This window comes from Pelophylax lessonae (genome assembly GCF_965119305.1).
Source record: "Pelophylax lessonae genome assembly, chromosome: 3".
In the NCBI taxonomy this organism is placed as follows: Eukaryota; Metazoa; Chordata; class Amphibia; order Anura; family Ranidae; genus Pelophylax; species Pelophylax lessonae.
In genome coordinates this window covers 549,437,593-549,453,237 of record NC_138770.1, presented here as the reverse complement: position 1 = coordinate 549,453,237, position 15,645 = coordinate 549,437,593, and the positions used below count along the sequence as shown (strand labels likewise).

Below are 15,645 nucleotides of genomic sequence, written 5' to 3'. Positions count from 1 at the left end.
GCAGAGCTACAGTCCCGTCACCTAGTATTAGGGTCCCTTTCACACTTGTGTGACTTGTCCTGTGACTTGGGACTGCAAAGTCTCATGACAAGTCAGCCCCCATGATTTCCAATGAGTACCATTCATATCTGTGCGACTTCAAGTCACAACAACTTCAAAGTAGTCCCTGCACTACTTTGGTCCGACTTTAATGCGACTTGAGGTCTATAGACCTTAAGATTACACAGGCATTGCTTCAAGTTGCGTCAAAGTCAGGTAAGGTTGCCACCTCATCCCTTTAAACCAGGACAAACATTAATTACACAGGTTCTGGTAATTAAACTCACTTAGTGCCTTATTTGCATTATATTGGCCTCAGAAACTTGTTATTAGCCCATATTTTACTATGGGATGGAATGTGCATCCTATTAAACTCATATGTTACATACACTATATTACAAAAAGGTATTGGGACGCCTGCCTTTACACGCACATGAACTTTAACGGCATCCCAGTCTTAAGCCCCGTACACACGCGTTGAAAATTGGCAGGGAATTTTCGTTCGACGACCGATCTGCTGATTTTCGGCTTGTTAGTATGGTGTTTCCGACAACCAACTCCGACTTTACGGCCGAAAAAAATCTGGTGTGCAGGCTATAAAATTTTTGTTGGCCGTCAACACAACGGCCGATTTTTGTGCAGTCAGTACAGATTTCGACAGGGAAAAATCTGATGAGCAAGACTGGGCATGCTCAGTGAAGAAAAAACACAAAGAAAACAACCCAACACATGACATCACTTCTGAAGTAGAATTTTGTTGGGCGAGAAAATTCGTGTGCAGTCTAGGCACATTCCAACCAACAAAACACCACTCTGGACAAAAGACGGACGATCGGTCGCCCAATAATCGTTGCGTGTGTACGGGGCTTTAGGCTGGCCATACATGTTCATTTTTCTTGTAGATTTACCAAAAACCATATGATATAAGGTCAAAACTAAACAACATTTTCAATTGTATCCAATTAGGCAAGCCTTTGTATTACATAGTTGAAGGTAAATGTAAAGAAAATTGTAAAGAAAATTGTAGGAAAATTGTATCATGTATCATGTATGGCCAGCCATAGGCTTTCTGTCCGGCGGACTCCGCTTTGCTCAGCAAGGGATTGCTCCACTGAGCAGGCGGATGACAGGTCCGTCTCCACTAACTGTGCTGACCTGTCAGAGCCCCGCTCTCCTCTATGGGAGATCAGATGAAAATGAACCACCTGTCCGTTTTCATCCGATCCTCCAGACATGGAAAATAGGGTTACCATCCATCTGGATTTCATGGACAGGATCGGATCGATTAGCAGTGGGTGCCAGCGGACATGTCACCGCTGACACCCGCTGCTCCATAGGAGTGAATGGAGCATCCGATCAGATCCGCCTGAAAAACTGACAGGCGGACCTGATCAGAAAGACTGTGTGAAAGGGGCCTAAGTAAATCTACGCCCTTAATGGTTGTCTCACATTGCAGCCATTGCAGGTTTAAAGGAGAAGTGTGGGATATAAAAAATTAATATTTAACAAAAGAAAAGAATAAATAAACCTACATACTCAACTATGTGGCTGCAGCTTTAAGCCTGCACCAAAGGTTGCACTCTCCAGTTCTAGTTAGGCTCCATTCACACTAGCTCGACTTTGATCCAACTTTACTCTCTCTGGATCAAAAGTCGCATCAAAGTAGTGCATGCACCTTTTTAAAGTTGCTGCGACTTGAACAGGTGCTGTTGAACAGGTGCCGTTGAAAAGAATTGACTGCAACTTGTCATGCGACTTTGATGTCCAAAGTCACATGACAAATCGCACAAGTGTGAAAAGAGCCCTAAATCAGCCCCCCATAGTCATACTAGATCCTGGCCAAGTGCCCATATTAGGTCAATGATATCTTAATCCTCCCTGCCCCTTTGGGTACCTGAAGCTGTGGGGTGGGGAATTTCCTGGCCACAGCTCATTGGCCCATCAATGACAGCTAATTTCTGGGTTCAGACTGAACCAAAGGGAGCCGATCAATTGGAATCTACACGTGTATGACCACCTTTAGAGTGTAAACTCCTTAAAGTAGTTGTAAAGGCTAAAGGTTTTTACCTTCATACATTCTATGCATGGAAGTACAAATCCTTCAGTGTGCAGCTTTCCCCTCAGTCCCACCTAATAGTCACCTGAGCCCAATCCAATGATGTGCATGAGAGCAGAAGCTCTCCCAGGTGTCTCCGTCCTTATTGTCAGTCACAGCCAGTGAGGAGGGAGCGAGGTATGGGGGGAGGGGAGGGGGGGTCTTATTGTTACCAACGATGACACACTGGCATCTCTGCATTGAAAGGGGGCACGGTGGCATCTCTGCATTGAAAGGAGGCACGATGGCATCTCTGCATTGAAAGGAGGCACACTGGCATCTCTGCATTGAAGGGGGCACAATGATCTCTGCATTGAAGGGGGCACGCTGGTCTCTGTGCATTGAAAGGGGGGACGCTGATCTCTGTGCATTGAAAGGGGGCACGATGATCTCTGCATTGAAAGGGGGCACGCTGGCATCTCTGCATTGAAGGGGGCAGCTTAATGATCTCTGCATTGAAGGGGGCACGCTGGTCTCTGTGCATTGAAAGGGGACACGCTGGTCTCTGTGCATTGAAAGGGGGCACGCTGGTCTCTGTGCATTGAAAGGGGGCACGCTGGTCTCTTTGCATTGAAAGGGGGCACGCTGGTCTCTGTACATTGAAAGGGGGCATGCTGGTCTCTGCATTGAAAGGGGGCACGCTGGTCTCTGTGCATTGAAAGGGGGCACGCTGATCTCTGTGCATTGAAAGGGGGCACGATGATCTCTGCATTGAAAGGGGGCACACTGGCATCTCTGCATTGAAGGGGGCACAATGATCTCTGCATTGAAGGGGGCACGATGGCATCTCTGCATTGAAAGGGGGCACACTGGGATCTCTGCATTGAAAGGGGGCACGCTGGCATCTCTGCATTGAAGGGGGCACGATGATCTCTGCATTGAAGGGGGCACGCTGGTCTCTGTGCATTGAAAGGGGGGACGCTGATCTCTGTGCATTGAAAGGGGGCACGATGATCTCTGCATTGAAAGGGGGCACACTGGCATCTCTGCATTGAAGGGGGCACAATGATCTCTGCATTGATGGGGGCACGCTGGTCTCTGTGCATTGAAAGGGGACACGCTGGTCTCTGTGCATTGAAAGGGGGCACGCTGGTCTCTGTGCATTGAAAGGGGGCATGCTGGTCTCTGCATTGAAAGGGGGCACGCTGGTCTCTGTGCATTGAAAGGGGGCACGCTGGTCACTGTGCATTGAAAGGGGGCACGCTGGTCTCTGTGCATTGAAAGGGGGCACGCTGGTCTCTGTGCATTGAAAGGGGGCACGCTGGTCTCTGTGCATTGAAAGGGGGCATGCTGTTCTCTGTCCACCCTTTGCTGCAGCCTTTTAGAGCCTCTGGCTCCAATCAGGTGATGCAAAAAAAAAAAAAAAAAGCCCATTGAACTCCATGCGTCCGGCGCCCCTGATGTAGATTAGGAGGCCGGACGCATGGATAGGGGGGCGGCGCCCCTGCGCTCCCAACACACTGGCCGCCACTGCTGTACATGGACATACTTTTCAGTAAGCCAACATTTCTGTATTAAAAATCCTTTTTTTTAAAGGTCTCATGTAAGATTCTTATTTTCTGAGATACTGAATTTTAGGTTTTCACTAGCTGTAAGCCATAATCATCACACTTAAAAGAAAGAAATGCTTGAAATATATCACTCTGTGTGTAACGCATCTAAAATATATGAGTTTAACTTTTTGAATTGAATTACTGAAATAAATTAACTTTTTGATGATATTCTAATTTTTTGAGATGAATGTATTTATTTTATTTATGGTGGCCGTACACGCTTAAATAAAAGATTGATCTCTTTTCTGATCGATCCCTTCCGCTAGGAATAATCAGTCTCAAGTTGACAACCTGTTCAGCCGGTATGCCACATATGGGGAGGTGGCTTTCAATATATAGATATAATATGATAGATAAGATATGAACACAAAACTGACACTCAAAACCAAGTGGATAGGAGCTCTAACCACTCTCATGTATTCAAAGAACCCAATATACTCTTGATAATCCATATTGGAAGAAAATAGGAAATAAAGTGTGATTCCTCCCATCAGCATTTAGAAATAGTCATCATCTTTATTTGAAAATCAAAATTAAAACATGTACTGTAACAGCCTTCCTCTAGGTCAGGGGTGGGGAACCTACGGCCCGGGGGCCGTATATGGCCCTCAAAGTCATTTGTTCCGGCCCCCCGTGCAGCTGAGTCTGTCTCTCAGCTGATCTGTCAGAATGGAGCCGACGTTCCCTGTATAGTTTCGGCTCCGTTCTGACAGTCTGAGTGAGTCACAGGCGGAGTGATATCAAATGCACTCCGCTTGTGACCAATACAGGAAACATCGTCTCTTCCTCCAGCGCGTCGCTGCTGCTAGCCAGCAGTACCAGCCAGAGCCAGCGGTACCAGCCAGAGCCGGCAGTACTCACAGGGGTACCAGCCAGAGCCAGCAGTACTCACAGGGGTACCCACAACAGAGCCAGCAGTACCCACACCAGTACCAGCCAGCAGTACCTACAGCACAGTATCAGCCTGAGCCAGCAGTACCCACAGCAATACCAGCCAACAGTACCGGCCTGAGCCAGCAGTACCCACAGCAATACCAGCCAACAGTACCGGCCTGAGCCAGCAGTACCCACAGCAGTACTAGTCAGCAGCACCTACAGCACAGTACCAGCCAGCTGTACCCGCCAGCAGTTCTTTTTAAAACTTACCACCACAAAGTCGACTGTGCTCCAGACTGACCGACGCAAACCTGGAAAACCATTTGCGAGTAGCAACATCATCAATACCAGCTAACATCACAAACTTCACCAAAGAGAAGCAGCTGCAGCCATCACATTAGGGGTGAGTTAATTAAATGTTTGACCAAATATAGCATGCACATTTTTAACTTGATAATTTTGTACGGCCCCTGAATGATTTTATAAATACCCAAATGGCCCTTGGCAGAAAAAAGGTTCCCCACCCCTGCTCTAGCTGCATGTGTGTGAGGACTAACTAGCTAGCTGTTCGTTCACAATAAAACCTATATAAAGTACAGTTTGGGATGAAAAAGCCTATTGGCTAATGAACGAATGAAAAAGACATTTGTTACACAAACAAAATGTCAAGACTCCAGTATTCTTGGTATCCACTTCCTTTAGGTGAGTATGGAGTATGCATGTATATATAAGCCATTCACAAACTGGGTTTGAAGGCTCTTGAATGAAAGCTTCTCTCCTTTTTAAGGATCATAGATGATAAACACAGTCCCATAGGTGTGACGATTCTACACTCGTGGTCTAGAGGAGGTATATTGAAACGTGAATAATGTCTCTTTCACAACCAGATAGTAGAATCCTTGCCTCCCTCCTATGAGTGTATCACCTGTAAATGGTCATAATGGTGCATGAACAAAACATTGTCCACTCTAAAGAGCATTCCATCTTCATAACATCATCCAATAATTGAAATACTGTGATACATACGGATAGCGGAAAATAACTGAGAATGTGTGTGGCCAATTACCCCAGTTAAGAGTTGATCCTCGATAGGAGGGACACAAATTCAATCAAAAGCTGTTCAAAATATAGTCCTTATGCTGGCCTTCATTATAGGGATAAAAAGAGTACTTATCTTCGGAGTCGCTGCCAAAGGTGCTTCTTCCAAGTGAATTCCATCAATAACATGCCAAGTCAGTACACTGCCAAAAGATAATGGAGGTTCAGGGGAGCAGATGATGGACAGGGCATGGAGCCTGACCGGTTTCGCCGGTTGTCCCTAATGCTTCAGAGGCTGTGGATGAAGATAAGTACTCCTTTTATCCCTATGTGGACACATCTATAATGAAGGCCAGCATAAGGACTATATTTTTTGATTGAATTTGTGTCCCTCTTAAAGAGAATCAACTCTTAACTGGGTCATTGGTCACACTCGTTCTCAGGTATTTTCCACTAGCCGTATGTATCACATGCAGTATTTCAATTATTTGAATTATTTCAATTATTGGATGATGTTATGAAGATGGAATGCTCTTTAAAGTGGACAATGTCTAGTTCATGCACCATTATGACCATTTACGGTTGATGCACTCATGGGAGGGAGGCAAGGATTCTACTATCTGGTTGTGAAAGAGACATTATTCAAGTTTCAATATACCTCCTCTAGACCACGAGTGTAGAATCGTCACACCTATGGGACTGTGTTTATCATCTATGATCCTTACAAAGGGGGGAAGCTGTCATTCAAGAGCCTTCAAACCCAGTTTATGAGTGGCCTATATATGCAGTGCATTGCGAAAGTATTCGCCCCCTTGAACTTTTCGACCTTTTGCCACATTTCAGGCTTCAAACATAAAGATATAAAACTAATTTTTTGTGAAGAATCAACAACAAGTGGGACACAGTCATGAAGTGGAACAAAATTTATTGAATCAAACTTTTTTAACAAATAAAAAACTGAAAAATTGGGCGTGCAAAATGATTCAGCCCCCTTATGTTAATACTTTGTAGCGCCACCTTTAGCTGTGATTACAGCTGTAAGTCGCTTGGGGTATGTCTCTATCAGTTTTGCACATAGAGAGACTGAAATTTTTGCCCATTCCTCCTTGCAAAACAGCTCAAGCTCAGTTTGGTTGGATGGAGAGCGTTTGTGAACAGCAGTTTTCAGTTCTTTCCACAAATTCTCGATTGGATTCAGGTCTGGACTTTGACTTGGCCATTCTAACACCTGGATATGTTTATTTGTGAACCATTCCATTGTAGATTTTGCTTTAGGTTTTGGATCATTGTCTTGTTGGAAGACAAATCTCCGTCCCAGTCTCAGGTCTTTTGCAGACTCCATCAGGTTTTCTTCCAGAATGGTCCTGTATTTGGCTCCATCCATCTTCCCATCAATTTTAACCATCTTCCCTGTCCCTGCTGAAGAAAAGCAGGCCCAAACCATGATGCTGCCACCACCATGTTTGACAGTGGGGATGGTGTGTTCAGGGTGATGAGCTGTGTTGCTTTTACGCCAAACATAACGTTTTGCATTGTTGCCAAAAAGTTCAGTTTTGGTTTCATCTGACCAGAGCACCTTCTTCCACATGTTTGGTGAGTCTTCCAGGTGGCTTGTGGCAAACTTTAAACAACACTTTTTATGGATATCTTTAAGAAATGGCTTTCTTCTTGCCACTCTTCCATAAAGGCCAGATTTGTGCAGTATACGACTGATTGTTGCCCTATGGACAGAGTCTCCCACCTCAGCTGTAGATCTCTGCAGTTCATCCAGAGTGATCATGAGCCTCTTGGCTGCATCTCTGATCAGTCTTCTCCTTGTATGAGCTGAAAGTTTAGAGGGACGGCCAGGTCTTCGTAGATTTGCAGTGGTCTGATACTCCTTCCATTTCAATATTATCGCTTGCACAGTGCTCCTTGGGATGTTTAAAGCTTGGGAAATCTTTTTGTATCCAAATCCGGCTTTAAACTTCTCCACAACAGTATCTCGGACCTGCCTAGTGTGTTCCTTGTTCTTCATGATGCTCTCTGAGATTTAAACGGACCTCTGAGACTATCACAGTGCAGGTGCATTTATACGGAGACTTGATTACACACAGGTGGATTCTATTTATCATCATTAGTCATTTAGGTCAACATTGGATCATTCAGAGATCCTCACTGAACTTCTGGAGAGAGTTTGCTGCACTGAAAGTAAAGGGGCTGAATAATTTTGCACGCCCAATTTTTCAGTTTTTTATTTGTTAACAAAGTTTGAAATATCCAATAAATTTCGTTCCACTTCATGATTGTGTCCCACTTGTTGTTGATTCTTCAAAAAAAAAAAAAAAATTACAGTTTTATATCTTTATGTTTGAAGCCTGAAATGTGGCAAAAGGTCGAAAAGTTCAAGGGGGCCGAATACTTTCGCAATGCACTGTACATTCATACTCCATACCCACCTAAAGGAAGCGGATACCAAGGAGACTGGAGTCACGACATTTAGTTTGTGTAACAAATGTCTTTTTCATTGTTTCATTAGCCATTAGGCTTTTTTTTTTTATCCCAAACTGCACTTTATATAGGTTTCATTGTGAATGTAGAGATAGCTAGTTAGTCCTCATGTGTACACATGCAGCTAGAGGGAGGTGTATGGGGAGCAGTGGGTGTAGTATATGTTTTTAATGTGTCTTTATATATATCCAGAGGCGTAACTAGAACCTTCAGGGCCCCGGTGCAAGAAACCATCAAGAGCCCCCCCCCGGGACCCCTGGCCGGGGCCCTTCCCTTAAAGCCTGGGGCTCTTCCCACTGATCCTGGGGCCCTTTACCCCCGTTGCGGGGGCCCTTTATTACAGTCCCGCAGCGGGACCCTTTCACAAGTTCTGCAGTGGGCCCCCTTCCTGCCATCTTGGAGCCTCCCCACGGTGGTGGAATGCCAGTACCCGGTTGCAAGTGTGACCTTTGTGATCCTGGAAGTTCACCCACTGGTCTCAGTAGTTTATATTTTTAGGTATTTTAATTGTATTATTTTTTTATCATTTTATTTTTTTTACAATGTCACTGACTATGACTCTGTCCATTTAGAAAAGGAAGGAGCTGGTAAATTACATATTTACCGACCCCTTCCTGGTTCTCTATTGTGACACATCCCCTGCAGCAGCTGGCAGGAGAGGGAAGGGAGCAGGGGCGTAACTACAGGGGTTGCAGGGGTTGCAATCGCAACCGGGCCCCATGCTCCAGGGGGCCCATGCAGCTCCCCTGTATACCTGCATAGGAGGGGCGCGGGGCGCAACATGTAGAGGAATCACTGTCCTCCTTTTTCCTCCTGTAGCTGCAGGAGGAAAATGGAGGAGATTGGTTCCTCTGTATGCTGCCCCCGCCACTCCTCCTATCCACTTCACTTGTGTTCTGCTGTCTTTGGGCCCCTGTGTGCTTCCCTGGTCCCCCGCCCCTACTGTGCTCCCTCCCCTCTCCTGTCGGCTGCTGCAGGGGATGTGTCATAATAGAGAACCAGGAAGTGATCAGTAAATATGTCATTTACCAGCTCCTTCCTTTTCTGAATGGACAGAGTCATAGTCAGTGACACTGTAAAAAAATAAAATAAAATGATAAAAAATAATACAATTATAATACCAAAAAATAAAAACTACTGACACCAGTGGGTGAACTTCCAGGATCGCAAAGGTCACACTTGCGACCGGGGCCCTGGCATTCCACCACCATTGGGAGGCCCCAAGATGGCAGGAAGGGGGCCCAGTGCAGAACTTGTGAAAGAGTCCCCCTGCGGGACTGTAATAAAGGGCCCCGAAATGAGAGTAAAGGGCCCCAGGATCAGTGGGAAGAGCCCCAGGCTTGAAAGGAAGGGCCCCGGCCAGGGGTCCGGGGGGCCCTTCATGGTTTCTTGCACCAGGGCCCTGAAGGTTCTAGTTACGCCTCTGGAAGGGAGCACAGTGGGGGGGGGGGGGCAGCACAGTGGGGGGACCAGGGGAGCACACAGGGGCCCAGAGACAGCAGAACACAAGTGAACTGGATAGGAGGGGCGGCGGGGGCAGCATACAGAGGAACCAATCTCCTCCATTTTCCTCCTGCAGCTACTGGAGGAAAAAGGAGGACAGTGATTTCTCTACATGCTGCTCCTCCTATCCAGGTATACAGGGGAGCCATACGGGCCCCATGGAGCATGGGGCCCGGTTGCAATTGCAACCCCTGTAGTTACGCCCCTGTATATATATATATACATGTTTTCATTTTGATTTTCCATCAAAGATGATGACCATTTCTAAATGCTGATGGGAGGAACCGCACTTTACTTCTCATTTTCTTCCTGGCAATCACCAATATAGATTATAGAGAGTATATTGGGTTCTCTGAACTTTGAATAGATGAGAGTGGTTGGTTTTGAGTTTTCAGTGTAGTGGAGGAGCTCCCCTCATTCATTGATTGGTAGGATTCCACAATCTGGCTATGTTTTGCTGTTAGATAAGATATAATCATATGTTATGATTATAAGTGATGGATCACACCATCTCATAATATGAAATAAAATCGTATTCATATACATGGTATCTCAGTGCTGCCGCCCCCCCCCCCCCCCCCCCCCTGGCCGATCAACTCACTTTGATCACATCTGATCAAAATTGAGTAAAACTCGATGGAAAGGGAAGTTATATTTATTGAATTGTTGGCTGATTTGAACCTTTTGATTGAATTGGATAAAAGAAATCAAAGCATATATTTCCACTATGAGGATTGATAGAAGTGTGGTGATTGCAGCATGTATGGTATGGGAATATGTGGAATGTAGAATTGGTGTAGATGGGAAGATGGATGGATGCTCCCCTCCCCTGGGAGCAGTCACTGTACAGCTATGCCGGGAGGAGCAGAGTGTGTGAACGGTCGGGGGGAGCCGATCACACTGACAGCACTCGCCGCAGATCGATGGCAAGCTGTTCGGTGCGTGGGCAGGGAGGAGGGGGGCCGGGGGTGCGGGACCACATCTATTATATGGGGGAGGGGGAGGGGACCGCTGGCTGCTGCCTGGTGTTGTTCTATAGATGTGTAATCCCACTGATCCCCCCCACCCTCCGGGCATCGGCAGATGTTCACAGGAGGCAGGCACGCGACTGACCTCAGCCTGGGATCTGTCCATGGAAAGCAGCTTCACACCATACACCTACTCTGATCGGGGGAGGGGGGCCAGAAAGATGATCATGATGAGAAGGATAGAAAATGATGAGGATGATGAGGATGAAAATGATAATGAGGAGGAGGATGATAAGGATGAGGAGGATGATAAGGATGAGAATGATGAGGAGGATGATAAGGATGAGAATGATGAGGAGGATGATAAGGATTAGAATGATGATAAGGATGAGAATGATGAGGAGGATAATAAGGATGAGAATGATGAGAATGATGAGGAGGATGATAAGGATGAGAATGATGATAAGGATGAGAATGATGAGGAGGATAATAAGGATGAGAATGATGAGGAGGATGATAAGGATGAGAATGATGATAAGGATGAGAATGATGAGGAGGATAATAAGGATGAGAATGATGAGAATGATGAGGAGGATGATAAGGATGAGAATGATGATAAGGATGAGAATGATGAGGAGGATGATAAGGATGAGAATGATGATAAGGATTAGAATGAGGATAAGGATGAGAATGATGAGGAGGATAAGGAATGATGAGGAGGATGAGGAGGATGCTACTATGTATGTATGAATGTGAGTTAGGGACCTTAGATTGTAAGCTCCTTTAGGGCAGGGACTGATGTGAATGTGCAATGTATATGTAAAGCGCTGCGTAAATTGACAGTGCTATATAAGTACCTGAAATAAATAAATAATAATAATGAGAAGGATGAGGAGGATGATAATAATGAGAAGGATGAGGAGGATAATAAGGATGAGGAGGATGATAATAATGAGAAGGATGAGGAGGGCGAGAATAATGATGGTAAGGATGAGAACGATAAGAATGAGGAGGATGAGAATGATGAGGAGGATGAGAACGATGATGGTAAGGATGAGAATGATAGATGAGGAGGAAAAGGATGAGAATGATGAGGAGAATTAGGATGATAATGATGAAAAGGATGATAATATTGAGGAGGATGGGAATGATAAGGAGGATGATAATGATAAGAATGATGAGGAGGATGAGAATGATAAGGAGGATGCTAAGGATGAGAATGATGAGACAGATGAGGATGATAAGGACGAGGATGGTCAGGATGACAATGATGAGGAGGATGATAAGGATGAGAATGATGAGGGGGGTGATAAGGATGAGAATGATAAGGAGGATGAGAATGATGAGGAGGGAGGATAAGAAATGATGAGGAGGGAGGATAAGAAATGATGAGGAGGATGACATGGGTGAGAATGATGAGGAGGATGAGAATGATAAGGAAGATTATAAGAATGAGAATGATGAGGAGGATGAGAATGATGAGGAGGATAATAAGGATGATAATGAGGAGGATGATAAGGATGAGGAGGATGATAAGGTTGAGAATGATGAGGAGGATGATAAGGATGGAAATGATGAGGAGGATGATAAGGATGAGGAGGATGATAAGGATGGAAATGATGAGGAGGAAGATAAGGATGAGGAGGATGATAAGGATGGAAATGATGAGGAGGATGATAAGGTTGAGAATGATTAGGAGGATGATAAGGTTGAGAATGATGAGGAGGATGATAAGGTTGAGAATGATGAGGAGGATGATAAGGTTGAGAGTGATAAAGAGGATGATAAGGATTAGAATGATGATAAGGATGAGAATGATGAGGAGGATGATAAGGATGAGAATGATGATAAGGATGAGAATGATGAGGAGGATGATAAGGATTAGAATGATGAGAATGAAGAAACCTTTCGTATTTGTTTCATTCATACCACAACTTTGGTGTGATGTGCGGTGTAGAGTAGTGAGGATAACTGCAGCATGTTGCATTTTTCTGCACCGCACTGGATGGCAGCACATGTCACCACAGAGCAGCACAATGCACTGCACTGCTGAGCAGAGACATGAATAAAATTACACATTGTGACACTTCAAGTAAATTAACCACTTGCTGACCACCCACAGTATATTTACTGCGGCGGTCAGCCCCTCCTGGGCAAAGCGACATAGTACTACGTCGGTCACCAGGAGCCTGTAGGGGGCGAGCGCGCCTCATTCACGGGCATCCCCGCGTGAGTGACCGGCGGCTGGCCGGTGACCGCTGGAGAGGGAGAAAGGTAGGCAGCTAATGTAAACAAAGCCGCCTGTCATTCTCCCTGGTGTAACTGCAGAGATCATACGATCCTGCTATGTAGGATCGTATGCCTCTGTGGTTACATCAAAAGCCACGCCCCTTTACAGTTAGAATCACGCCCCTAGGGACACACTTAACCCCTTGATCACTAATAAAGTTAACCCCTTCCCTGCCAGTATCATTTTTACAGTAACAGTGCATATGTATAGCACTGATTACTGTAGTAATGTCACTGGTACCCCCAAAAGTGTCAAAAATGTTAGTCAGGGGTCCAATCTGTCTGCCGCAATGTCGCAGTCCCGCAAAAAAAATCGCAGATCGCCGCCTAGTTAAAAAAAACAATAAAAATTACATAAATCTTTCCCTTAGTTAGTAAACGCAATAACTTTTGTGCAAACCAATCAAAATACGCTTATTGCGATTTTTTTTTTTTTTTTACCAAAAATATGTAGCAGAAAACAAATTGGCCTAAAATGTTAAAAAAATTAGATTTTTACATTTTTTGGGGGGGAATTTCATATAACAAAATGTGAAAAATATTGTTATTTTTTTTCAAAATTGTCGCTCTTTTTTTGTTTATAGCGCAAAAAGTAAAAATCGCACAGGTGATCAAATACCACCAAAAGAAAGCACTGTTTGTGGGAAAAAAAGGACATCAATTTCATTTGGGTACAGCATCGCACAACCGCGCAATTGTCCGTTAAAATCACGCAGTGCCGAATCGCAAAATAGGGCCTGGTCTTTGAGCAGCCAAATCCTCCGGGGCTTAAGTGGTTAAAGAGGAACTGAACTTCTATTAAGGCTGCATTCACATGTCAGCGTATGGATCGTGGGCAGAATCGCCGCGATTCCGCCCGCGATCTGGAAATCATTGCAAATCGCGGGACGCCTGTGCGTTGCCCGTGATTTGCAATAGCACCCCAAACGCTGAGCGATGTTGCCGCGATTTCCGCCTGCCGAATCGCGGTAACATCGCGCAAAAAAATCGCGGGACGCAATACGCTCCAAAGAAGCTCTTGTACTTTTTTGGGCGTAATGCGTCCTGCGATTTTTTTTCGCGCGATGTTACCGCAATTCGGCAGGCGGAAATCGCGGCAACATCGCTCAGCGCTTGGGGTGCTATTGCAAATCACGGGTCCGATGTCCGCCAGTCACCCGCGATCTCCCGCTGGAGAGGGAGAAAGGTAGGCAGCTAATGTAAACAAAGCCGCCTGTCATTCTCCCTGGTGTAACTGCAGAGATCATACGATTTTTTTCGCGCTATGTTACCGCAATTCGGCAGGCGGAAATCGCGGCAACATCGCTCAGCGCTTGGGGTGCTATTGCAAATCACGGCTCCGATGTCCGCCAGTCACCCGCGATCTCCCGCTGGAGAGGGAGAAAGGTAGGCAGCTAATGTAAACAAAGCCGCCTGTCATTCTCCCTGGTGTAACTGCAGAGATCATACGATTTTTTTTCGCGCGATGTTACCGCAATTCAGCAGGCGGAAATCGCGGCAACATCGCTCAGCGCTTGGGGTGCTATTGCAAATCACGGGCAACGCACAGGCGTCCCGCGATTTGCAATGATTTCCGGATCGCGGGCGGAATCGCGGCGATTCTGCCCGCGATCCATACGCTGACATGTGAATGCAGCCTAATTGTTTATACCCATGGGTACTGTAAATATCTCCTAAACGTTCACCGTTCATTTACTGTATATGCCGCTGATGACATCATTGGTGCATGCACTCTGAAGGAACGGCCACCCGTGCCATTTCTTCAGAGCCCTGTGCCGTGATTGGCGGCTCTGGCAATGCATACTAGCACATTATGCCTTTACTTTGCTGATCAGGAAAAATTATAAAAAAGAGGCAGTGTTTATTTCCTATTTTAAAAAATAATAACAAATAAGCAGAGCAATGTGCTGAACCCGCATTGCACCACTCCGTGTCGGAGCTGACCCCTACGGTATAACGCTGCATTTTTCCATGCAGGCTAATGAGAACTCAGTGTAAGTTTTTACTGCTTGTTTATGTCTCCAGGACTGGGTAAAGCAGTTTGACTTAGGCTGGCCATACATGTTCAACTTTCTTGTACAATTTCTGCTAGATTTACCAAAAACCACATAATATGAGGTCAAAACTAAACAACATTTTCAATTTTATCCAATTAGGCAGGCCTTTGTACTACATAGTTGAAGGTAAATCTAAAAAAAAAATGTACAGAAAATTGTAAGAAAATTGTATAATGTTTGGCCAGCCATAGGGACACCATACACATACCAACCTGACCATACAATCGTTGTGCAATCAACTTTAGATTTACCACACCTGTTTAATGTTATATCAGAATCTACCTAATCTATCCAACCAATTGGTATCCAATCAGGCAGGCCCTTGCCCTACATTCTTGTTGATAAATCTAAAGGAGAATGTACAAGCAAATTGTGCTTTAGCCGATCCTCCACTCCCACTGTCAGGTTGGTCCCTGCAGCCTGCTCTCCCCTACACCTAAGGTCCTCTGACATCATCAAGACCAATAGAGGGACTATAGCCCTGCATTAAATATGAGGACACAATAAGGACAGTTCTCTGCTGGAGAATGGGGGGCCAGAGAATAGGCTAAATAAAATTCCTCAAGACCACAGTATGCATTTAAGCCTTGCAGTTGGTCTACGACTTTTACTTCCCAGATCTGGGCTTTAAAGTGTAAGTTCACCTTTACAGAAAATCTGTAAGGTGAACCTACACTGGACCCCCTTTCTCATCCCCCCTGGTCCCGCTGACCCGGAGTCCTGCAATCACTTGCTGT

At 45.3% G+C, this 15,645-nt stretch overlaps 1 protein-coding gene across 1 annotated transcript in view; it reads right to left on the bottom strand.

Moving 5' to 3' along the window:
• The window catches only part of FAM120B (family with sequence similarity 120 member B), a 401,073-nt gene extending 390,333 nt beyond the window's left edge, over positions 1-10,740 (bottom strand). Inside the window, exon 1 of the mRNA XM_082251418.1 lies at positions 10,708-10,740. Coding sequence (XP_082107544.1) covers positions 10,708-10,728 — 21 coding nt within the window. The 5' untranslated portion in view covers positions 10,729-10,740. The remainder of the gene's footprint in view (positions 1-10,707) is intronic.
• Between the last annotated feature and the right edge of the window lie 4,905 nt (positions 10,741-15,645).